This window comes from Amia ocellicauda, chromosome 18 (assembly GCF_036373705.1).
Source record: "Amia ocellicauda isolate fAmiCal2 chromosome 18, fAmiCal2.hap1, whole genome shotgun sequence".
Taxonomy (NCBI): Eukaryota; Metazoa; Chordata; class Actinopteri; order Amiiformes; family Amiidae; genus Amia; species Amia ocellicauda.
Window position 1 is genome coordinate 13,029,502 of NC_089867.1, and position 26,893 is coordinate 13,056,394.

General features: G+C 35.4%; 1 protein-coding gene across 2 annotated transcripts in view; it reads left to right on the top strand.

The window, feature by feature from the left end:
- arpp21 (cAMP-regulated phosphoprotein, 21) overlaps positions 1–26,893 on the top strand; it is a 72,432-nt gene that overhangs the window by 20,354 nt on the left and 25,185 nt on the right. The window contains exons 2-14 of one of the 2 annotated variants that reach the window (XM_066690906.1): positions 1,268–1,446; positions 3,145–3,397; positions 3,747–3,788; positions 7,164–7,253; positions 9,512–9,662; positions 11,038–11,116; positions 13,306–13,365; positions 14,381–14,521; positions 18,181–18,289; positions 21,722–21,823; positions 25,201–25,238; positions 25,509–25,565; positions 26,266–26,492. In XM_066690906.1, coding sequence (XP_066547003.1) covers positions 3,185–3,397; positions 3,747–3,788; positions 7,164–7,253; positions 9,512–9,662; positions 11,038–11,116; positions 13,306–13,365; positions 14,381–14,521; positions 18,181–18,289; positions 21,722–21,823; positions 25,201–25,238; positions 25,509–25,565; positions 26,266–26,492 — 1,309 coding nt within the window. In that variant the 5' untranslated portion in view covers positions 1,268–1,446; positions 3,145–3,184. The remainder of the gene's footprint in view (positions 1–1,267; positions 1,447–3,144; positions 3,398–3,746; positions 3,789–7,163; positions 7,254–9,511; positions 9,663–11,037; positions 11,117–13,305; positions 13,366–14,380; positions 14,522–18,180; positions 18,290–21,721; positions 21,824–25,200; positions 25,239–25,508; positions 25,566–26,265; positions 26,493–26,893) is intronic. The other variant, XM_066690907.1, reaches the window with a different exon arrangement.

Genomic DNA, 26,893 nt, shown 5'->3' on the forward strand with positions numbered 1-26,893 from the left:
CAGCTGAGACAGAAAAAAGGTATTTTGTTTCATGACAGGGATTTGTTTGTTTTCAAGATGTTATTATTAACAACCATTTAGCAAACCCCTTGACCCAAAGTGACAGTGTCACAATCTGGTGAACTCTGCATCAACAGCTGCGCCTGTAGAGTCACTGAGAATAGGACCCTGGTTATGTCTCATCTGAAGCACAGAGCCCAAGGAGGTCAGTCACTCTCTCAGGGTTACTCATAGTGACCGAGTAGCAGAATCAGGCCTTGATCTGGAAACAAGCCCTTTCCATTAACTCCTTGATTGCCTAACTTCCAAGGTCCTTCATTTTTCTCTGCTTGTAATATGAAAGCTTGATTTTTTTGTTTCATATTTCCCTTTTTAACTCAATGGCTACTGATTAAAATAAATAAATAAATAAATACAATGGTTAGTGGTTAATTAATTAATACATTAACAGGAATTCACTTTTTTTTGGTTGCTTGGAAAATAAAATAGTTGAGCAAATATTGCAGTGCCCCAAGAAATATTAAAAGCCATTCTGATAATGATAATAAGAGAGAGAGAGAGATTAATAGATATTCCAATATTTAAATGGAGACTGGTAGATGGCACATTGATAGGTTGATAACACAATCTCAGGTATCTTTTATTTAAGAAAATTAAATGGCAAAGCAGTCTTGTATGGATCTCCAAGGATGAAAGTCACAATCGGCTTCATTCCAGTCTGTCCAGAAGCATGCTGTGTAAAGTCCATAAAGACGCCTGCATGCAACGATAACAGTCTGCCAATTTCCCTTTTTCCAAAGTGAATTCTTAAAATGTGCAGTGTATTTACAGAAAATGTTCATGTAGTACAGGAACATAAGCATGTAAAAATACACATGTTTATCAGGAGGAAAGGACTATGGAAATAAATAGGAAGGAAGTGGCTTTTAGTGCATGGTTAATTTCTTTGATATTTCACAGGGAAGACACTATATTCAAGGGCTGTAAGTTTAAAGTAAAAGGTGCAGCAGTCTGTGGGTTTATAATGCATCTGTTAATTTTAGCCCTTTACGTAGGAGCCGATATAACTCAAACAACCTGCTCCCACTTTCATTACTGAAGCAGTTGGGAGGCAGGTGGAGATGAATATAGCTGTGAAAACGATTTGACTGAAGCTGGGCATTAATGTGTCCTGAAATATCTAGAACAAACACATTGGCAAGACTTGTGTTTCATTATTCTTTTTCTTGTGTTCCCCCTTATTCCCTTTTTTTTTCTCCTGCTGCAGAATGACAGTGGCTTGCCAAGCTGTCGGTTGGAAAAGAATGAAGGTTGGCTTTATGGACTGTTAATGGGGACATGGGATTCGCTCTCTCATTGATCACTCGTGAGGATTCGACTCATCAACTTCAGATAGAGAAGCATTTAAAAACGCTCCGAGAAATTAAGCTAAAATCTACACTGAAGGTAAGGTTATATATATATTTCCCTTTTCAATATGCATTGCTTAATTGTTTAAAAATATTAAAGGCAGATTTCAACATATGTTATTAGTATGTTTATCTGATAATGCCCACAGATGGCTATATTGTCTGATTCACAAAATTCAGTCAGGATTAGTTCAGTCCTTTATCTCTGGCATGGTTTTCCTGACAGAAAACAACTAACAACTAATTTCCAAGAACCAATTACACTTTGCATGTAAATTAACTCATCACGTCCTTTTACCACCACTATATCTGTAAAGTTAATTCTGTGGCAGTGTCCTTTGGAGAGACCTGACATTGACCTGAGTCTGCTGAAGAACAGATACAGAAAAGGTTGCTGAAATGCATCAATAAAACAGTATACTGAGGTAGCAATTATTATAGGACAGTAATAGAAGTCACAGTAGTGTCTTGTACAACAAAGTGTCTTGGATTGTCAAATGAAATTGCAGAACAGAAAACATGGAAGACGGCAGAGGTCAAAGAAAGAAACACACCTTCACAGAGAAGCAGTTGTCAATGTTGGTGGATGTTCAGATATTTTAACAGCAGCACAGGAGGCTTAGTTTAATATCACTGCACCTTATTTGATAGGGAGAGCATTACATAGCTGCTAAACTCATAATAAAATTGATATAATTCAGCTACATTAAAAACATATTTTTATAATACTGGGCAATTATTATTTTTTAAATTAATTTGTGCAATTGCATAAGGCATAGCTTTTTAATTCTCCCGACTTACCAAAACCTTCACCAGATTTGTTGAGAAGGCAGATTCCAACTGAAAGGCATCTACCTATAATGGTAAATATCGTGTCTTTATATTGACAACTTACAATCTATTGACAAGTTGAGCAACGGAACAGTTTGACATTTTATGTCAAAAAAATACATTTAGTATCATCAGATTGTTTTATGAATGAGAAATATAAATGTGACAACTGGGTGATAATGATAGCACTACCCTCCGCTACAGTAAAATAAATAAATAAATAAATCAGTTTTATATAAGCTATCGCATGACTGGAAAATGTGTTCAATACCTGTAACGTCTCTTCTGTTCTAATGAGCCGCAGTTGCTCAGAAATTGACAACACTTTCTGGGGGTTTTGGTCAATGCAGAGTAAATAATTCACACTGTTCAAATTATGATTGAGTACACAGTGTTTCTAATCTTAGGTTTCCGAATGCAGCAATATTCCTGGTAGCATCATACCTGATTTTCTGCGGCAATGTCTTCATTAGAACTTACCGTACCTGAAGGTCTCCCTTTTGCTCGGTTTCTGAAATCTGCGAGACTTAACAAGGGACCAGAGAGCAGGCTTAGTGTTTTAATAATGGAGCTGTCAGTTTGAAGCCCAGCATAATGTTGACCTAAGAGGGCTTTATTACCGGATTTAGTTTTTGTCATTTATTGGAATTATTACTTTTTCAATTGAATTACTGGCAGTCGGCGAAACTCATATAAGAGTGCCATGTATATACAAGTCGGCGACAGACATTGAAGGAGATGGCAATTTTCTCCCAGTCTGTAACCCCCTCTTTCTTCTTCTCCCACTCTCAAACTCTCTGGGGGGCAATTTCAAAGAAGGAGGACCACTCACCGGGTGGAATAAATTAATATATATATATTTTTTTAACCTCTCTATATATTTTGGTATGTGCCTACCCATTAGGTCACTGCATCTTGCTGGCGTTTAATTGGTTTCGGAGAGGATGTCTGAACAGGACAAAGTGAGCCAGGAGGCAGCGCAGGAGACCCCGGAGAGGGGCGGCGGGGGCGGTGAGCAAGACAGAGAGGTTTGCCCTCCCTCCCCGAAGCAGCGGGTCACTAAAGCCCAAAGCCTGGAGGAGGAGGAGAATGACAAGGACGAGAGACAGGTCGACGCCAAGGAGGAGAGACAGGTCGACGCCAAGGACGAACAGCAGGTACTCTTAACACACCTCCCATCGGCGCCCCTCACTCTCTGTTCTTCCCTTTTACATTTGTATTGTTTTATTATATGTCTGGGAGTGTGTATTATTATAGTTATTATTATCAGTTGTGTTTTTTACAAGCTCACTGCATTTCTATAACATGTTTTGTCTACTTGGCTTGTTTGTGTTTCCTGGGACATGTCAAGACTTTGTGTTTGGATACTCAATGTAGTCAATGCATCACTAAATTCTCTACTGTATTATACACACATGTCAAAATCAAACAAGCTTTTTGTTTTTGTTTTTTCCTGGTGCCATTTATACCCCTTGACTGATGTCTGTTTGTTGTTTTCTGTTGCAGAAGCGAGGGGTAAACCAGGGACAACAGAAAAAAAGACCCAAGGTAGGGTTAACCAGAACAGTATGCATGCTGAGCCAGTGTGGTTTCAGAGATAAGGTACATGTGAGTGGGTTTGAATGACTTTTTGACAGTGATGTTTTACTACTCCTTGTGTGTCTGTGTGTTACTGTGTGAGAGCGTACAGTCTGTGGGTGTCTGTGAACATTCACAGCATTTGTGCATCTTGCTTATTTATACAGTGTAAGTTATGTCTCACCTCGCTTTACGGCGTCATGCTCATTTTGCTGTGTAACTGCATTTTCCGTAACTCTGTAAACCTGTAAACCGCATCCTCGGTTATGCAGGGAGCTCTTCAACAGCTTTATATTCCTGCGAGTCGTTTTATCAATTTTGGAGATGAAGGGGACTGCCCCTGCTGTGAAGCACTTGTGGATGCAGATGCCTCCGGGAGCCCGGAAATATTTGAATAAAATACCATCTTTACAAATCGCTTCATCCAGTGTAATATTGTAACAGATTATACCATAATGATGATAATATGCAAGTTACTTTATGCATTATTTTATTGCTTCTACACAACTTATCCTGTGCAAGTACCAGCACCTGTACAAAATACTTCAAGCATTCGTGTTTTTGACTGGCAAAATAGTCCCATAAATAGCTTTGAAAAATACATATTTTTTTTATAAAAGCCCTAGGACAACTTAAAAAAAGGAACAAACTGGTTACACAGATTTTGACTTTGCCATATTAGCTTAGCAGAGAAGTGTAAGTGCTTGCCACCATACAGTGTCTTTTCCTGCTCTCCTTGAGATTTTAAAGTTTGTGAAGGTAAGGGTGTCATGCCATAATTCAGTAGGAATAGAATGTCAATAATTTGTAAGCAAGTGTCATTGTTGTCTGTTGGGAGACAAACGGTTGGCTTACGTAACTTTTCATCATTTCAGTTTCAATTTGTATCGATCGTACTTTTGAGCACAGCAGTGGCCTTTCCGCTGCTTCTTTCCACATGGATTGGTAATTTATTTTGTGTCCATTTTCACCCAGGCTTGTTAAGTGATCACTATTTCAGAGCTTGTTAATGCCGGCCACATTTGTATGAGAACCGGCATCCAGCAGATTAAAAAAAAAAAAAGTAAGCAGGTGGTAATATATGTTTCAGACCAGGTGGCTGTGAAACGAGATGAATCAAGGGCAGTGAAATAAAATTAGCAGACTTCCCGTAGGTAAATAACCTAGAAAATAAACACGTTGGGATGCCAGAAGTGTCCTGGGGTTATTTATTTCGAGAATGCAAAATTTAAAATCTCATGTTGAAACTTGATGTCTTTTATTGTAATGTAATCAAGCTTGCTTTGTGCAATAATATGATTTAATCTTTTTTTTATCAATACGTTTGTTAAGATGCAGTATACAGATTGCTGTTACTGATTCCCATCTGGATAAATGATAATGAAAGAATCATTATACACTGCTTCTGCAGAAGGCTTTTAATTGATCATTTATGGGTAGTAAAATACAATTTGAAGATTTGCCGCTTTTCTAGGAAACTAAAATTGGATTTCAGGTTTTAGTGTTTTAAGTGAGTAAGGTATTAGTGGTCTACATTATTATTAATGCGGATGACTTGGAGATATATATTTACAATGCTATGTAGCATACACGAAGGAGACAACAGCATACTGACAATGGATTTTGGGGAATTGTTAAAATAATTGTTAAAAAAATGATTTGTCACATGCACATATGTAGAGCTATGTTCTTAACCTTATTATGGAACAAATTGGTGTTTTAACCCATGAGGCTATTTTATATGCATAAAACTCCAGACTCAAGTCCTTGAACTGTGAAAGGATTTGGCGAAGTACCATAGACTAGTTTTCTATCGGAAAGTGCACACTACATTTTAGAGGCTCCTTTTGTGTTTGTTTGTTTGTTTGTTTGACTTGTGACATTTCTGAGGTAAATTGAACTAGTCTGACAACAGTTGGGGAAACATAACAAGGAGAACTCTAGTGCTGTCTGCCAAATTAACAGACAAGTGTTGAATATGCATGAAACTTTAGCACAACAGTATGATTCAAGTTTTTTTGATTGATGCGGAGCAGAATTTATCTGGCAGTGGTTGTTGATATTGAGGGCAAAGAACTTTAAAGACACAGAGTTAAAATCTGTTTTAAACTCTGTGCCAGTACTGCAATCCAAGAATTTACATTTTAGGCAAACATGAGCATCTTAATGAACCACAATAATAATAACAGTGTTTTATTAGTTATAATTATGAGAGGAAAGATACTTATACATATATTTGTCCAACATTTCAGGGAAATATTGCATACTGATATGTCCTCCATCAGCTATTTAATTTATGTTTTTGGTTCATGATATACCTTAGATTGATTCGCTTGTGTTGGGTGTTGTCCTTTACAGGTCTGTTAATTGACTGTTAAATCACGTTTGTAAGCATTTTGTATCCTTATGTGAGCTCACTGCACTGCTTAGGGTGTTTATATCTGCAGGTCTGTCATATAATCTCCTTCAAGGGTTGTCTTTTTTGTCTCGGATTCCCAAAGCAGCTGTAGTTGGACTAAATTTAGCTGCAGTATTTTTTAATAGAGGCCATACTCGCTGCTTGGCTATCTGCTTCTGTAGAATTCTGATTTCAGGGCGTGTGTGTGTGTGTGTGTGTGTGTTCAGGAAGGGTTAACAAGTAACAATGTAATTGTCATAATCATAGATACACCTGGATAATATTACAGAAATCCAACTAAGAAAAGAAGAATATCAACTTTTGTATTTTTGTTTTCCTTTCCAAAAGAAAATGCCCAAAATTACATGTATTGCTATATTTGCACTGCGGTTTGTCTCGTGTTTTAGTTTCTTTTCACAAATAGAAGAACAAAAGCAGAGAATCATTCCATTCTCTGACATAAATTTCCCAAGCAAGTGGATGTGTGAGTAAAGGGTCTGATTTTCAGTTTGATACAGATCCTATTCACACTGCCAGTTAAACCCACAAAAAGTACTGTAGCTCAAGGAATTCATGTGCTGGTCTTGACAGATACTCTCCTGACAATGACCCAATTGCCATTTTGTAAAAATAGCTTGTCAGGAGTGAAATAAAAAGATTGGGAGCAGTATAAATATGCTCTGGTAGATGAGAAGAAGAGAATGGGCAAGAATAGATGGTGAGTGACTATTAAACTGGTGTGACAGATTGCATCCATAACTGCTAAAAGGGGGGAGCATGTTGATGATAAATGTTTGCAGTAAAATTACCACAGAATATATCCTTTTTTCAGTTTCATTCAATTTTGAAGAAAACTCTACAGATTTGTCTGCAGTTTTAAGCATGTGAATATTTGACTGTGGTGGCTTAATATGGCAGAAACGAACACTATTTCTTATTTTTTTCAGACGGGAGCAAAAGGTAAACTGGTACGCAGTCTTGCTGTGTGTGACGAGTCTTCCCTGCCTGTAACCACAGATGGTGCTGAGGATAATCAGGTGTGGCTCCCTCTTTCCCATCAGGCATCACCAGCACACATGGCATCTGCCTGAAACACTGAAGGGCACACAAGGGCTTTTTGAAACATGGTTAACCTCTTCTGAACCAAGGACAAGCCCACCATGCAGGAAAAGCTTCTTTCCTGTTGACATTCAAACCTGATAAAAGAACCACTGCAAGGTTCAAAAAGGCTTGCTGTTTCAAAACTACATTTTAGTTGCGTCTTGCAATAAATCAAAAGGAACTGTCATGATCTGATATCATGTTACCCGATCCTTCACATCACAGTATGCTTAACATGCTGGCATTGTGGCAGTTGAGAAACAATACAAACAATCAGTGTAAATATTTTATCAATTTCCTAGTTGAAAATGGCTTGACATTAATATAATAATTCTAAATCAGACAAGAGTCTTATTAAAATATTTGGCAAGTGATTTGAAAAATGTGAAATTGAAACATATTGCCCTGGGTACCTGCCTGAACTCCAAGCCTGCCTCTCACACTAGCTATTGACTTATACAGACAAATTTAATTAGCTACCCTTAGTTACTTTTAATTAGCCTCTGAAACCTTTCTCTGCTTTCTAAATCAATTCTTTGTTCATGTTTATTTTATGTAATTTATCTAAAAATTTTACTCAATATGACATACCCTGGTTCAGTGACTTTGCAAAGATGAGAGCAGAGGTCTGTGCCATCACTGCATATTATTATATCATCTCGAGTAGCTAATTCCTGTTGATGATTGCTATAGCAATATATATATATATATATAGATAGATAGATAGATAGATAGATAGATAAAAGATAAATTCTGAATGTAAACCTTCATCATCTTTTAATTAAACTTCATTCAGATTATGAATACATTTGCAGGTGACTGTATATAAAAGCAGTTTGCCTCTGGATGAAGAGTGATTGCTATTCTGTATAGCAGTGTCTGTGCTGCGATGTGTGGGGTTTGCTGAAGAGTGAGAAATGAATGCATCATAATGGTGCTGTAACTTGTGTCTGACTGCCATTCAAGATGCTCAAAGAGCTCACTCAAGCTGTTTGGACTGCAGCCTTATGAAAAAAACTGCAGTAGCCTTAAACTAGCTCTTCACATTATTCATTTAGCTATTTAGTAATGACTTCTGCTTGTTACCAGTTGTAGTCATGCAGTTGTACAATTCTATAAAATAGCAAAGGCTGCAGTGGTAGCATCAATTTTTAATCCAGTCTGTAGTGTAACAGAAACAGAAATGGTTTGCCTCCAGGGTCTTTTAGTTCTGAGGTCCTCATTTAAAAGGAGTACAATTTATAAAATATCTTCCACAACATAAAGTTTTCAAGGCATGTTTCACAAGTATAAAGGAAATGGGCTTCTTTGCACCTAAGCCTTTTACTGGTAATGCTCTCTGCTGGCATGTGAGGTGCTCTTTATACCTTTCAAATCATAACAATTACAAGTCACATTAATGTAGAGAGTCAAACTGATGCTATAATATAAAATGTCTTAGATACCCCTGTATAGCTGTTGCCAACTTTGTTTCCTTTAAATTATATATTTTATTCTTCCGAGTATACAATTTGAAACCCATTAATGTTGATGGTGTGGAGTGTGAGCGATGCTTTTTGGATGACCCAAATTATTTTTAGATACTGAATTGGTAGGAAGAGTCCAAAATGAAAGTGTCAGTATGTCAAAATGAAATCCGTGTATGTAATAACAATTACTTGGGGTATGTCTGGAGCACAGACCATATCAAAGATTCAACCCTCTGCCAATTAAACATTGAAAACAGTACTTTGATTACAGTTCTGGGTTGCATTGAAAGAATAATCTTTTTTCAGATAAAATGTTTCCATTAAGCATTGTAATTGTAATTCGTAATTGGCAAATTGTCATTTGGCAATTGAGATTTTCTCATTGATCCAAGCTTATAATTGTATAATTGTATTCACTATCATACAAAAAGCATTGTTTTCTTAAATTAGACAATCTGAACTCTATCGTAATTACAGTTCAATTGCACTGAAAATTAACATATGAATGTTTAATAATGTAACATAAATTATACGTGGCATCATTTTAAACATTCATAATAGCCATATGTTAAGGGCTAATTTAATTACTTGTATTATTCTTAGACAGGGTATAATCTGCTCACATGAGACCCTTGACAACCTTTTCATTTGATGACTGCTGAAATGTATATTAGTGGGGATAGTCAACGTAAAGGAGATAATGTTTAATTATGACTTAATTTCAGGGTTCAATTCAACTGCAAATTACCAACTTGCCTAGCTTTCAGGAAGATAGCAAACCGAGTAAAGATGAATTGGACAAGGACCGTGAAAAGGATAAGAACAAAGAGAAAGACAAATCAAACGAAAAACCAAAAATCAGAATGCTATCAAAAGGTGAGTTTGCTGCATTGATATTCCTCAAAGTAAAATGTCCAATTCCAAAGGCATTCACTTCCCGAGGGGAGAAACCATTCACACAGTACAGTTAATTCAGGCAAATCATTTAACCCTCAAAGGAGGTAACAAAGTCATAAATGTTCTTGTAAATGAAATTGCATGTAAGCAGAAAAAGCCTGACCAGTCTTAATATGAGGCTGTTACCTAGTTAATAATGTAATAATTTCCTCCAATTATTTCATACCTAGATGCACGGACTTTAATATGCATGCAGTAGATGTAATTAGAAAAGAAAACAAGGGTTATTTCTTTTGCCTGCTATTTATTATCTGGAGACGTAACTGGCTGGGTATATTAAAACAGAAACATTAATAATCCCAGCAGCTAATATTGCCAGGCATCTCTTCTGCTTTATTAAACCCATAGCCGTTCCTTGCTTGCTCATGAAGTCTTGCATTTAGTCGAGGAGCTGTGCTAAAAACCTCCAGAAAAGTAGTTTGTCCTCTGAATGCCTTTATAGATTCCTTGTATTTATGTAAATTTATGCACATGTATAGTTGTCAGGTTAATAATGAATATGGAAATAATATAACTCTTTGAAACAGGGCTTTAGGGGGAATGTGAGTGCTCGGATTGTGCTGTGTGTGTGTGGGATGGGGGCTGGAGTGGGTGTGCGTGGGGGGGGACTGTAGGCGGGGATGGATACAATAGCACTTGTCAAGCTGTGTGTGAAATATGATAAGAAAAAAAAATGAATTTCAATAAACCAGGATTTTAAAGGGACAGCAAGATTTCTTTGTGCTGTTCCACAGCCTTCATTCAAATCACACAGCCCAGAGATACGTCTGTTCAGGAATGAATGCCAGCTTTGGCCTCCTAAGGCACTGGAACCAGACTGATCGATAAACCTTCTCCTTCTTCTTCAAATACTGCGTTTTGGCACAGATTCATGATCTCTCATGTTCTCAAAACTCTTATTATCATGCAGTTTAGCATAATCTGGTTTAAGTTATAAGACTAGCACCAGAATGTAACACCAGACCAGTATGATTCCTGATATAATTTACCCAATAATTTATTGTTAGCAAAACTCAAACCAAAATGATAAAAAAGCAAAATCAAATAAAAATAAACTGAACAAAACAAACACAGTGTTGCTAATGTTTACTATACTGGCACAACCTTTTATATGGGCTTTCTTTTGTATTGTGTCCATAGAAATGATTTTCCAATATTTTTCTTATTTTTGTACAGTGTAGAAATGGGGAAAATGTCATAAGGTATTAGACAAAGATAATATGTACTCCTTTAAATATGGTTGGCTGCACTATTTGTACATGCATGCATTTGACAAAAGCCCTCTTTGTTTCAGATCACAGCCAGGAATACACAGACTCCACTGGCATTGACTTGCACGAATTCTTAGTAAATACCTTAAAGAACAACCCCAGGTAAGGTGTATATAGAAATATAAATCCAGTAGATATATATTAAATTCATATTGTTAAGACTCATATGAACTTCACTTGATAATTTATTATTTTAAAGCTGAAAACCATCCATTTAAAAAACACTGTGAACATCTTAGAAAATGTATTACACATTGTATTTTTCAACAGTGTTCAATTATCAGATACTTCCAATCCATTTCAGAGCTATTGTGTCATACATCCAGCTCTTTATTATACATTAAAGCTAATTGTCAATCAATGTAACATTTGAATGGCAGGTTGTGCAAAAATCATTCAGCAGAAGCGAATGGAAAGACTGTTAAATCAGCTGTCATCAGATCCATGTATCTACCAATTAGAATGTGTTTACTTTGTGTCTCTCGCAGTCTTATCCATTTTAACAATACTATGCTCTGTCAGCATGTTTGTAAGGCTTTTTATAGAATAATCACATTAATGACATTGTTATTATTCCATAATAAATGATAGAATTTTAAAAGGTTCCGTTTCCAAAAGCTCCGCCAGTCTCCAGCACCGCTTTTTCTTTTATGTTTTCTGTCATTAAAACTAAAATCTCCACAATGAAAAATGAACAATTATTCTTCAAAGATGTGCTCTTCCTACCAGACCCACGAAGCAATATTATTACATACTAGAATGATGAGATGCCTACAGGCGATTCTTTCTCACAGTTATGAAAGTGATCTAGGAATCTTCAAAAGGAAAAAGGAGAAACAAACTGAAGCGTGGGCATATGTGTGTGTGTATAAGTAATATGCACACAATGGAAAAGACACTTCAATGAAGAACTTGTATCCAGTTTGGAGTAGATTGTCATTCGAATTAGAAACAGATGAATGTATGTTTGTTCATAAAGACTCAATCCAACCTCACGCTCCATCGGGATTTGCCTCTTAATGCCTTTTATAAACGCTTTAGTGGTGACTTTGTAATTCTGCAGTCAGTGCTGGATTGAATTAGGTTTGCCAGGCCCCAGTAAAGCCTCTCACTCCTCCTCACCCCTCTCTTTTTCCTCGATAACTCACTTTGTCACAAACGTATAAAAATGCAAAGTGTGATATTGCAGTAAACAGACAGGATCATTAAAAATTTCAGTCACCTGTTCCCATGCTAATGTCATAGCTTGCTTAACACCCCTGGCATCTGAGTCTTTGCATCTTTATCATTCAAAAGGTTTTTGTTTAATTCATTAGTTATAATAATTTGGTTTTCTTCTGTCGTTTGGTTTAAGCTTTCCAGTTTCTATATTTTGAAGCCCTGAAGTTGAAATAAAGCATCATCATAGCTTTATATATTCAACAGATACATTGACCATTATTATTATTATAATTATATATGAACAAATTTGTAATACTTCACCCTTCATTTTGTGCAATTTACGTTTTCAAAATGGACACGGATCTTAAGGAGCTTTTGTGATCATCATCAGTCATCAGCAGACCTTCACTCAACTAAAATGATATGTAATTGACATGTGATGCAGGGAAATAATACGTTTAGTGGTTATAAACACTGTCGCTGAGTTTTAAGCTGCGGTGTGATTCCCTGATTTACCTCAGCTCCCCAGGTGTGACCTTTCGCTGCTCTGTTTGTCTGAGAGAAAGTGTCTGCTCAACCCGCAATTGATATTCATGACATTCTGCGCGCTAACCTCTGGAAATTATATAAGGCTCTCTCTCCCTGGGATGATCAATTGCCCACGGTCCTTCTTATTCGACATTATATGTCTTTTTTTTTTATTCTCCCAGTTAAGAATGCTATTTGCCATGCTAAAGACCTGTTATGGTACAAATTGCTCTTGAAATAGCTCCTCTCTCTCAGTGTGGTGAGGAAGCAAATTAATGTCACACAGACTCTCTGAGGACTTTGAAGGCTCCCCTTGCTTCATTCTCTTATATTTAGCCTAAGAGACCTTCTTCAGGGAGAAACTGAAATGTGCAAAGCAATCATGACCAGCGACAGAGGAGTACGAGAAATGCACACAAAAAAACGTTATATAAACTAAAGTACAATTTCACTGTACAATTCCATATGAAACAAAGTTCAGGATTACCTTAATTGTCACAGTTTATGAAGAGTTATTTTACACTGTGTGCGAGTTGCTGCAATCAGCATATTTTTTGTGCTGGTGGCTTCATTGCATTGTTCTCCTTCTGGCTTCATTACAGGGACAGGATGATGCTGCTGAAAATGGAGCAAGAGATCATCGATTTTATTGCTGACAATAAGTATGCAGCTCATTATTTTGTTTTTTATTTTATTTTGTGTGAGGATTGTTTATTCGGTGCTACACCAGAAGTAAAATCAATGTTTCAGATCCTCTAATGAGCTCTTCGTTTAAAAAATAATAATAAATAGGTTGCATATGAAACCGCTTACAGTAAATGCAGCACAATATGCAAATTGATTTAGAAAATGTGTACCGATCATTTATTATAGGCACCTAAACCAGGCACAGAATAGCAAGAAATAACATGCTTCTCTGTGGGGCTGTCATTTGTTTTATGGTGTCTTGTTGACCTTTAAAGGTCTTCCGAAGAACTGAAAAATCATTATATAGGTTTTAGTTTCTTCATATGTATGAAAATTCGGAGCTCATTTTTTATGTTTTCATATTCTGGAGCTGAATATTTAATGATTTAGAAATGATGATATCACTGCCTCCTGTTCCATGTGTTTATATGGTGTCTGAGCTTGGCAGTGTAATCCAAGCAAATTACGTCAGTTTCACAACACCAGGAAACAATCCTCACTAAATGTATCTGTTGTACAAATAGAACAAAACTTGTCATGAATGATTATGTTGATACAAATGATTATTGTTGCTGTTATAATGGTAGTGACAGTAGCATTAGTAAACAAGCTTTTTACATGTTTTTTTTTACATGTTTTCTGTTTAATGAGCTATGGTATCATACTCCTTGTTAAGCTGTGCAGATGAGTGACACTTCAAAATATATTAAATAAAACAATTAATTGGAAGAAACTGCATCCTAAACAGCTTCTGAAACCATATAACCACCCTCACCACAAACCCCAGCTTGTGAACCTCATGTAAAAGCACATAAAGGAAGTGAAGTGTCTCCAAGGATTATGGGAATGGAAAATGTACATCTGTACCCACTCTATAGTCCTTTGAAATACGCTCGTCAATATCCAAATGTTTCCCGTAATGAATATACGGTGTGTTTGTGTATTTTTTTATTTGCTTATGTCTTCAAGAGCATATTTTTTCTCCTTCAGCATACATTATAAGAAGTTTCCCCAGATGTCCTCGTATCACAGGATGCTGGTACACAGGGTAGCAGCCTATTTCGGGATGGATCATAATGTGGATCAGACAGGAAAATCTGTTATCATCAATAAAACAAGCAATACAAGAATGTAAGTCCCAGTATCTATTTGTTTACCTATTACTATTATACGATGTTGGATTAGCAATTAACATTACGTCAGAGAAAGAAATTAAATAAATTGCTTAATGGGAATATTCTCCTAAAAAAATCTGCAAGGACAAAGAATAATTCAATGTGCTGAATTTGCTTCTTAGTTCAGAATGAACCCAACCCAGTAAATTACCATACAGTGAGCAAACCGTTTTAGTTTGAGTGCAGAAGCTCTCATGTCATAATTAGATTTTCTCCTTTTTTTGTGAGGGTTATTTCTTTAGAAGCCAAGTATTTACCATAACAAGACACTTGCCTATAAAAGTTAATTGTGCTGAATATGACATCTAGGTTGGGTGTGTTGGTCTAGCTGGGTGGCAGGGAGCGTATCTGTCAGATACCATACATTTCAATTTAACAGATATTTTCTTCTATTTGAAAAGATGTCAGTCAAATAACTACAATGCCTTCACTCAGTATGTTTTCCATAATCAGGAGAGAGACATCTTCCTGATTTGTTGCTACATTAGTGTGAAAGGGAGACAATTTTCTCAATCTGACCCTTGCATTTTTAAAATATATTCATTTGCTGGAGTCTTAATCTGCCGCAGCGGAGCAATTAGCTTTCAGCAGGTGGAAAATAAACTGTCATTTTGTTTAGCAGTCAGATAGTTGAACATGTTGACAGGTTTAAATGACCAATTTAAGGGAAACACTTTACTTTAATAGTCTGGTGTTTTATTACGATAATTTCTGCACATCAAAAAAAATAAATGTCAAACATGAGTAATCTTACTCGTACCACATGTCCTGAGACGACCAGAGTTATTATTTCAGAGCAGCATTGAAATATGAGCCTTATAATTTGAAAGTATTTTCCCAGGTTATTTTATATACTCCAGATCATTACATGAGAGGATTTTCAGTGTTTATTGGCATGCGTGAATTTGCAATATGAATCATTCTCATTATTGTGTGTGTTTGTGTGTGCTGTATCTGAGATTAAATTTAAAATTGAAATACAATGCACTTTAACACTCAGCACAAAAAATTGTATGTCTAAAGTAATAACATACAGTAAAAAGGGGAATCATTAAATTTGATGGATGAGAGCAATTCTATAAAATGCAGGAGACAACACCTACATCTTGCAGAGACAAAATTGGGGAAATGATAGATGCACATGATTTAATTTTCATTATTAAAGCACACCAATCTAAATTAATGTCATTGGTTAACACACAATCTATACATAAAATAAAAATATGTAGTCTTAAATAAATCTGATGTTCATTGAGCTATAAAATAAAGCAGTTTTCACAAATAGTTTTCTTATAATTGTAGTATGGTTTCAATCATATATATGTTGTATTTGATATGTTTTAAGTTAGATATAATATTGTAACATTATGATGGTCCGTCCCTAAATGTATAATTGTTGGACCTTGTTCTTAAATAGCAAATTAGCAACCTCTTGACTTTAGAAAAATATACATAAGCTTTGCTATCCATTGTTTGCGATAAGGGTTAAATATTTTCAAATGTGTTTATTCGACATTGATTTGTACCTTTAATCTTTCAGTAATCTTAGAGCTTGCAGTTTGAATATGCAGAGTGGATATTAGTCTAATGCATCAAGATATACCTGCTACTAAAATGGTTTTTCAAAACCACAGAGCTTCTGCTCCCCTAGAAGCACAAAAGCCAGATGTTTGCTAATCCACTGATTTCAGTGTTGGTCTCCACGAAAACACATTTGGAAGCTACAGTTTGACATGTTTAATGGTTCTGTAAAATATGTGCCATTCTTTTCAAAGACTTGGTTTTGAAGTCATCAGATTAGAGAGGCGAAGATACATCCATGCAATTTTTATATCTTTCAACACTATACAATTTATTGCACTGCTGCGCTGCATTGATTAGATGTATGGTGTGCCAAAAGCTTGCACACACAGCCTGCCAAATCACATTCTTGAATGCAGGAAAAACGACATATCGGCACGAGTGCATTAAAAACATATAAACCCTTACATTTATATTTTCATTTTCTTCTTATTAATTTAAATTACTGTGCTCTTAACAAAAATTAAGAAACTCTAAAAATAGATCTTAATTAGTATGTATCAGGGATTAATTTAAAAATCTTATCCAAATGCAACAATTCCATTTGTATCACAAGTTGCACAATGACAATGTTCAACATTTACAATTTAAAAATGAAATCTCTCCGTGAATCTTCTTTTTTCTTGGCATTTTCTTAAAACTGACCTTTGCAATCCGGTGTTACTTTTATTGTAAAATCTAAATTATTCCTTTTGAAATACATTTTACAACATAGTGTTTTACCATCACATAGAGTTAGACACTGCATTACATTTAAATGCACAGAATACATTTTACTAAAGAAGTTTTACTAAAAGAAATGTTAAAGCTTCATATAAAGTGGGTTGACCTGCAAGATGAACACACTATAAAAGAAATATTCTTGAGTTTCATTTAGTGTTCTTTGGAGAATAACAATTTTCTTGAATTAGGTCAGTTACGGCATTTTTTCCCCATCATCTATTATACTAATTTAACTATATGATTGATCCAAAAATGTGACACGTGCGCCTGGCAGGGAAAGAAATCACTTTAGTCTAATTGGTTTCTTGACTCAAAGGCATAACGCTACGTTAGAGAAGAGTGCAAATAACACTTCTGTGGTACTCTAGATTACTTTTTATATAACTGTCGGCAATTTAAAGCAGTCTTAAGGTAAAATTGCCATCAGCAGCTGTTACAGAGTTTTTTAGAGTATGGATCTAATATCACATCAGCTTCTCAGTCACACATCAGAAATAATCCCTGGAACATTTCATTAACAGCTGCTGTTTCCTCTTGAATTACTATATTATTATTATTATTATTATTATTATTTGGCAGATATGTACTATTGTGATAATCCATTCAAACAACAACAAAAAATAAACATTTTAGTTTCTACTTGTATTTGTAACCCATTTTTCCTTGTTTCTAAAAGTAATATTAAGAACTTAATTTACAATGTTTCCTGAAAACACATTTTTTATCTTATGTATTATCCATAAAAAATAAAAAAACAAGATACATACACAGTCAGATATTGGGTAGCATTTACTGTACTACACATCTACCTAATTGTATATAAAGGATCATGTTCAGTATTATTAAATGGATTGGAAGATATGAGGGAGCAAAGGTAATCAATGAAACCAAAGGTTAAAAGATGGGTTTGCCGGAGAGAGAAGAATCAATGTTCATTTCATATCTTTGTCCTGGCCTTTACTGACACTGACTCATTTAGTTTGTTTGTGCTGTATTTCCTTGCATATTTTGCTTTTGTTATTATAGGTTTTTATTTTTCCTTTCATGTCAAGTTATTGTAACCTTAACCTTATATTTCAGCAGTACTTATTAAGTAGATCGGTTCCATAAATATAAATTGGTTAACGCATCAAAAAAACATCTGAAAAAATCTATGCTACATATTCAATACAGTGACATTTCCAAATGACTTAAATTAGTTTTTATAATAAATACTAGCTTGTAATACGCAGGTCAGTATATGTTTGAATGTCATGTTATTTTTGTGTCTGACAGCATGGCTTTTTTAACAGTCTCCTTCTGTGCCAACAGACCCGAGCAACGGTTTGGCGAGCACATAAAAGATGACAAGAGCGAGGACTCGCAGAAGAGATTTATCTTGAAACGAGACAACTCCAGCATCGATAGGGAGGACAATCAGGTATTGAGATTTACACTGCATGTCGCCAGCAATGGTAGCTGTGCTGTCTGGTGTCATTGATCATTCATCCAATTGGGATATATCATTTGTATTGCTAAGGATGCTGGGAACCCACATGGCATGATTTCCATTGTTTGTTTGTTTGTTTGTTTGTTTGTTTGTTTTTTTGCACTGTAAAGCAGTTTTCCTTATACCACTTGTTTGAGGGAAGTGAAGCACAGGCACATTCGGAGCTATCCTGAAATCTGAAATGCTTTAAGGAATTTACTTAATATATTCCCAAAATCTATATCATAATCTGCCAAACCTTATTACTCTCGGGTTTCCAATGAAATTTAATAAAGAAAATCAAAGTCAAATATAATACAAATAACCCCCCATCAGAGAATAACTGTATTTACCTTGATTCATTTCTTCTACCATACATTTCTGTTGGAATTCTATGCACACCAGAGATACTAATAAAAATGCCTTCCTTTGAATTGCTTGAACACACAGTAGTAATCCCTGTCCTTAATTCTGTTAATTGGTATATGAAGAACCATACAATTTCCAGTTTAAGGTTCACTATCAATAAGATATGTCAACCTCCTTTGAGAAACAGTGATTCAAATGCTTTGCTTTTGATTTTTTAATACATTTTTGTTTCACTTAAATCACTCCTGCTTATCTGCATAATTATTTTAATTAATGTAATATAAAGGTCTGTTTGTTGAAGTTCAAGTTGATGAGCATGGGAGAACCAAGTAATGTGTTACAGTTTAGACTTAATTTTCAAGCAATAAATTCAGTATTCCCTCGATAGACAATTATGTAAAAACATAATTTTAAATTATCAATTTATTGCATCCTGGGATGTGATTTCATTATACATTGACTAGGTTTATATTATATATACAAATGTGTGTGTGTGTGTATTCCTGTTTATAGTGTCTGAAGTGTCTACGTGGTAATGCTGCATTGGCAATATGGCATTAGCTCTTGGGCACTTGCATATTGTCTTAGTCCTGTGATAAGTAAAGTAAAAAGTAGACTCCCTTTCAGAATAAAAAAACACATCAGTATACTATATATTTGTTCTGTGTGTTTCTCCCTCCAATTAGAATATCTAAAATGAAAAGGGAAGTTGTGTTTGGTGCTTTTTCTCACTCTTTTGAAAGTGAATAATCCTACATCAGGTTACACTGACCCACAAAATGCAAGACTTGAGTTTTAAATATTTCATGCAGCTGAAGCCCAGTGACATGGCAATGTTTTATGACACCTGATAGCAATCCTGCAGGACAGAGTAGGTACCTAAAGCATGCATGCATCAGGGATAACAATAATTGTTTGTTTATTTTTGTTGTTGATTTATTTATTTTCTTGGATCATCATCTCCATGCTTCTAATCACTGTAGTGATACTTCACATGATTCTACACTGTGAAGCCCTTCATAGACTACATAATGAGTTTGTGTTTGTTAAATCTCCTGGTGGGCTGTGTGTTATCTATTGTGAATTTATTTATTTATTGGGTAATTTATTTGATATCTGGAACAATTCAATATTTAGTCCACGATTCATCTCTGCAGTAACCAGTAGCAATACCATGGAAGCTAACTACTGTCACAGATTACAAAATAGGTAGATAATGTGATTAACGTGGGTGTGGTACTTTCCTTGTTATATATACAGCTCTGGAAAAAATTAAGAGACCACTTAACATTGATTTCTGAACTTGGAGTGGTCTCTTTATTTTTTCCAGAGCTGTATGTGTGTGTGTGTGGGGGGGTATTTATCTGTTTTTATGGTAGTGGTAAAGAGGGATTGTGAAAGCACAGTAATAGATTAAGATTGGTATGTGATAACGACTCTGATTCCGGAATAGAAGGGTGCTGTATGATATGCGTCCCACATGCGATTCTAACTAGCTGATATTTTATTGTTATTTTACCCAGGTCAGCTTGAACTGGGTTTACGGCTGTTTAGGTTTTAATAATTTTACCTCATGGGTTTGCAACAATTGTACATAACACACTGATATGAGATTATCTTGATGGAGAACATTTCTGTTAATTTAATTACTTTAAAAGTCAGTCTGTTGAAATACACTTTGTTAGTCCATCCCTAATGCACAGTTCCTACAGGACTGAATGTTTCTCTCTAGCTGGTTTGCTGCAAGGCTACAGATGTGACAACTCTTTGATCAGAAAGTTTGTTAGATAAAGCAGAACATTTGTCTGATGACATACAGTCAGATATGATGTTTTTTCCTTCTTTGAAAAAGTGTACTGATCTAGAGGGGCTAAGGGACAGGCATAATAAGTGTCTATCAACCCTTGTGTTCATTGCAAAATACTTCTCAATGTATTTATGTATTCTGTAGTCATCCACTGTAGTTCTGAACATTACAGAGATTAAAATGTTGTTCATAAAATTCCAATGATGTTGACACAAAAACATCAAAACATTAATATAAAACTTTGAGCACAACAAACAGATGGTGAACAGCTTTTCCTGCAAGCAAAGAACCTTTTATATATATTAATGTTGTCATTTTCACTGGACGTTAGCATTGTTTAATTTGTGATTGATGAATCAGGAAGATGAGTATAAAGAATGACTCTCATTATATAAGAACAATTTCTATGAAGCTGGGAGTTCATTGACAATAAAGTCAATTAAAACATTCTAGACGGTTGCCTGAAGTGTGAACAGGAGTCTGTGTTTTGTTATGATGAATATTCCCTTAATAATCCTTCAATAATACATCAATGAAATAATTACTTGCCTGAGCACTCCTGAATGTTTAAATGTCTTCAATTCATAGAGGATTGAATAGACCAGGTACTGAACATATATATTTATATAAGACCTGCCAACTTTAAGAGGTTTTACAAGGCCACCTGTTCTGAACATTTATGTATTAATAAATACTCTTCATGGGGGTAACAGCTGCTTCGATACTGTTGATTTTTACACAATGCACATTGTAACTTTCACAACACTTAATAAGCTAGCCGAAAAGATCAGCTGGAGACATCTACAGAGCTGAGTGAGCAAGATCACGGCGCTAATTGTCTCTCCCTGTTTGCACACATAAGAGAAACGAACACTAAACATCTCCTCAGCTGCCAGGTAGTATATCTTTATCCGATACAACTGTTTGAGGCAATATTGCTTTGCTTTGGTGGGTGTGGCTGCAGACAGTAAAGTAAATTGATTCCTCAGTGTTTGTGGAGCCCCGCCAGAGAATATTTGTCCCCCTCTGCAGATCTTCTCTCACTGCTTAAGCTGCTTCTCGTTTCCTTTGGCTTTTTTAATTGTACTGTTCCCCTCAGGTCCTTTCTTTTTTTTGTATTATTCCCATGCCTTTTTGTTTTTGTTTTTACTTTGTTAACATGTGGGCTTCAACTGTTGCATAACCCGTGTGCATTTTTGATCATGCAGCAAAATAGGATTCACCCATTTAGAGATGACAGAAGGAGTAAATCAATAGAAGAGAGGGAAGAGGAGTATCAAAGAGTGAGGGAGAGAATTTTTGCACAAGATGTAAGTGAATCGCTAAGTTATTTGTGCTGTGAATGGCATTAACTGAAAGTCATAGGGAACATATTCAACCTTCCTCCCTTAGAAACTGTTATTCTGAATGTTGTTTTTTCAGTTTATATGACTAATTGTTTACATTTAATATTGTGGTGTCTCGATATACCTCACTTTATAGTTTGTTTATTATTATTATTATTATTATTATTATTATTATTATTATTATTATTATTATTATTAGTGTTGTTTGCAATGAAAATGAATTAATGCCGGTTTAATACATTATGTTTAAAGCAGATGGTGGTAATATATATATATATATATATATATATATATATATATATATAGTGTATAGTAAACTTATAACTGATTATTTATAGAATACAGTGAATAAAATGAATGTATGGCCTCGAAAGGTAGTAAGACACTGTGCAGAAATATGTGTAATATTTATACACAAGTTAATAGTGTGAAACAGGCTCATTCAAACATGCTTGTCTTTGGAAATACTCTACCTCTACATAAGTTCTTACTCTCGGGTTTGCTTAATTGCACAACAAAGACAGCGGGTTGAGGTCAGCACTGACTGCCTGAGTTTCCCCCAGAAGTGCCTTCCAGGTTCCTCTTTACTTCAAGAGCCTTTCATTAAGGGCTTTGTAGAGCCATCAAAAAATGGCTGATGTAAGTTGATTTGAGCAGTAAAAGATTACCATAGCATCAACAGAATATGTAGTACACATGAAACTGGTCGGAAGGTGTGCAAGTGTTCTCTGTGCAGTTTAAGTGCATTTTGTTATTGCTCAGTTAAAGAGAGGTCACTGAACTCGCACGCTTTTGAAGCTGAATGCATGACTGCTTTTGATTTGATTGTCCTAAACATTTAAAATTGTATTCTAACACCGCTTGTACCCAGGACATGTTTTGACATTCCACAGCCGTGTTCGTGTAAAGCAAGCCAAACAAGAGGGAGGGAAATAGTGCTAATGATCACAACAATTCAGTTACACAGGCTCACGCCAGGTGCAATCAGACCACTGAATAATAATTCAGTGCCATTTTGAAGATGTTTTTATGAGTCAATTCAGTAGTTAACTAAGTGGTTTTAAGCATCTGACATGGTGAACTGAATTCATTTACTGAGAAAGTGAAGTGTACCACTTCATATTGTGTGTCTGAGTGGTGCTGATGGTAAAACCATTTAATTGCAGATTTTCTAATCAATTCCAATGCGAGGATCTGCTTCAGGCATCAGAAAATAATTGAAAAGATTGTGTCAGGGGGCATTTAAAAAATCAATTACAATTGGCAGTTTCAACTGTCTTCTATTTTTCTGTACATATTTGGGGCAGAGTGCAGTGTAGGAGAAGATAGAGAAAGCCAAGGATATGTTTAGCAAAGGGTTTATGGAGTGTCATAAATCCATCTCTTGTAACTACCACATCCAGTCATACTACCATGGTGTAAACTACACTAAAGTACACTGTTTTAATGCTTAAATGTTAAAAGTAATCAAACCAATGAAAAATGAACTTACTGTGCTTTGCAGAATATGCAATTTGGTTACTTAGCTTAAATACTTATTCTAGTAGTAGTAGGTTTTGAGGAAAATGGCGTATGTGTTTCCAAACGTGCTGTTGTAGAAGGCTTGTTTTATTTGGGGAGGGGCAGTTAACAAAAGCAATACCATTTATTATACAAACAATCGCCTTTTGTTATTAATACAGATAGTGCTGAATGAAAACAAAATCAATTTTAACGTATTTTAATGAAGTACAATAAAGCACAAACCACTCTGCTCATGTATTATTCATTAATAACCATTTTCCTTGACACTAGCTTTTTTAACATATATATATATATATATATATATATATATATATATATATATATACACACACACACATATAAGGCCTCAATGTATATATATTAAAACTAAACTGGAGGATGCCTGTCTTGCTCAACTAGCAGTTATAGCTGTTGTTCACAGCTATTATGGTAGTTATAGCATAGACACAGTAATGGTATTGCTAACATTATGATTTATTCAGTTTTAAACATACATATTAAAACCCAGCAGAGTTTTATACAGGATTATTGGCTCTTTTGCCTGTAATGGCGGACACTCAAAGGCACATATCTGCAGTATTACATTAAATGATAAGAACTGACAAACTGAGAAAGTCTCAGAATGTCAATTTAACTTGTAAATTACAGTTCTGCGTCGTGTGAGCTGGTCTGCAAAGTGGTTTCTTGGCCTGCCACTGATGTATAACAGTGATTTGAAAGATCGAAAATACTGGGTGAACAGAGAAACAATTGACCTCCCTAGACCACAACACAGAAAATAAGTAAATAAAACAACACACAATGAAACAAAAAACAGACGTCTGAAGTCTGTGTTTTAAAAGAAATCCAGGATTGACATGGAAAGAGTAAAATGTGTTTTTGTGTGAATCTTGCTTTGTTTGGCTTTTTCTGGCATGTCTCCATAATGTGGAACATTGTTATTTTTGTTTTGTCGTTTTCTATTATAATTTCAAAATGCAGCTTTTAATTGTATTGTTGTAACTGGTGATGCACTCATTGTACATTATTGTATTTTGCTTTTTATTGGTTCTGTATTCTATTTAGTTTTTGAACCCTACATACTGTAGCCATTATTTATTTCCCCTGATCAATAATAATGGGTACGGGTGAGGAACTGGAAATTAAAACCTACGGCCCATAATGAGCTTTTGTAGTTTATGTGCAATATTTTTATTCTGGCCTTTCTTGCAAAATAACACTGATTTAAATGTAAAACCAGTGTATCTATATATAAAAAGTGTATGCAGAAACATTAAGAAAACATGTATGTGATTGGCACATGGTTGAGAAAATTCAAACAAATTAAGGAATTAAGGACAGTGACATTAACATAGGCAAGCATGTCGAAATAAAACTAAAAAACATCATAGATTGAATTTTTATATATTTTTTCAAATGATTAAAAAAATAAAAATAAAAGTTGCCCTATTTACACTTTCATTGCATCTATGAAGCCAGCAAATGGTAGTCATGGCGTTCACATATATCAAGTTTCTATGTCTTATTCCAAATACTGTTGCTGTAACTTTTGCTGCTTGGATCTCTGCCACCTTAACCAAGAGCTTGTGTACTAACAAGGCCTGAAGTATGTGTTGGATTGTATGCATGGCACTTCCCTTGTGATATATAAACTGAAAACCACGTCTCAATCTCAATCTTTCAATCTCACATTTTAGTCGATAGAGTAGGTGCTTATCTTCTCGTATAGCTTCTTCAATACTTACACGTTTCAGTTCAGCTGCACATGAATGGATCCTAATCCCTCTCCTTAAAACACATCTCTCTTTGTCTTTCAGTCCATTTGTTCCCAGGAAAACATTTATATGGAAACTAGGTAAATTATTATTTTTTTCAAACAAGTTAATAGAATAATAGAATATAAGTTGTTATAAAACATGTTTCAAAACTAGAATATTGAATAAGTATTTTGCAATTCAGTTTGAATCTCTATTTAATGTATCTATATATGAATGATGTTTAGACAGATTACATATTTTAAGATTCATGTTTACTGAAAGCTCATTACATTTAAATTGTGTGATCATTAAAAAATGCTATTTTATTTTTGCTTAACCTTTGCATAACCATATTTTTCTTTCCACAGGATTTTAGACGACTGTAATTTATTTAATGAGACTCAGAAGAAACGGCAGCTATTTCGGTTTGTATGTTTCTTGTTTGTTTGTCTTTTCTTATAAACAGTTCTTCAATTAATACCCAGAATCTCCCAAAAGCTGTAGTAAATATGAAGCTGGGCTAGTATTGATGGAGTCATATCTAAGATGTTTCTATTGACAGTTGCAAAGGGGTCTTATTTTTGTTAATCCTGTTTGTGGAAAAATAAATAAAAAAATTGTTAAAGACTTTCATTTAGCTTTTTGTAAGCATGTTAATGACATTGTATTAGCTGTAGGCAATGTATGGGTAGAGTATAAGATATTCTGATCCAGTCTATGCTAAGAGTAACCTAGCTATCAAGTTCTCTGATTGATTGTATAATTGAGTCAAGCAACCTGGGATAAAAACTGAATTTGAACACAGGCTTGATTGCCTGGGTCTGCACAAGCTCACTCCTCTTGAATGACAAAAGACCGTATGCATCTCGTGACTGGGAACTATTGGGAGGGGGAAACTGGCAACTAGGTTACAATCTACAGTCTAAAATGTAGCTGGTTCTGACCTGCTTTTCAGCTCACCTGGTAGAAGTCAAGGTCTGCAGATAAAACCCTTGTCAATTCAAATCCCAACATCCCCAGTGCTAAAAAACCTAGCCAGCCGACTCGGGTGCAGTGACCTTACAAGGGCAAAAGAAAAGTGGGCGGCTACATTATTAAGGTGGGTTTTCTGCCTGTGGTTCTTAGGGGAAACTGGGACAGTACTGGAAAGGCATCCGGAAGCCGACAGAGCAGCACAGAGACGGACATTAGATGGAGTGACCAGCGGCCGTGGAGCAGCACGGATTCGGACAGCTCCAACCGCAACCTGAAGCCAGCGGTGACGAAGACGGCCAGCATCGGAGGGATTACAGTCCTGACACGAGGGGACAGCTCTGCCAGCAGCAGGAGCTCGGGCAAGCTCTCCAAAACAGGTAGCTAGTAATGGCAGCGGTTCTGAGAGAATGAAAGTTTCTATAGGTGCAAGTAATTTATTTTCTTTCCTTTTTCGAATATATTTATATTTGTATTTCTGGTTTAGAGGATAACAGTGCATTAAGCAGGACTTAGTACCCTGCTTCAAGAATATCAGTTAGTCTCTTTGCACAAGATTGTTTTCAAGTACTTTATATTGTGTTCATAATAGATCCTGACTGGTATGCATTGTGAGAATCTGAAGGGTGAAACAATTAAATCTTATTTAATGTATAAGAGTGGGTTATATGTGTAGATTATTCTTGCTTTATCACTGCGGTATAGACGCTATAGGCAAGAATTGTGTAGTTATAGATTTAGACACTAATGTCATTCCCATGTAGAAAATCAAGGCTTTGCT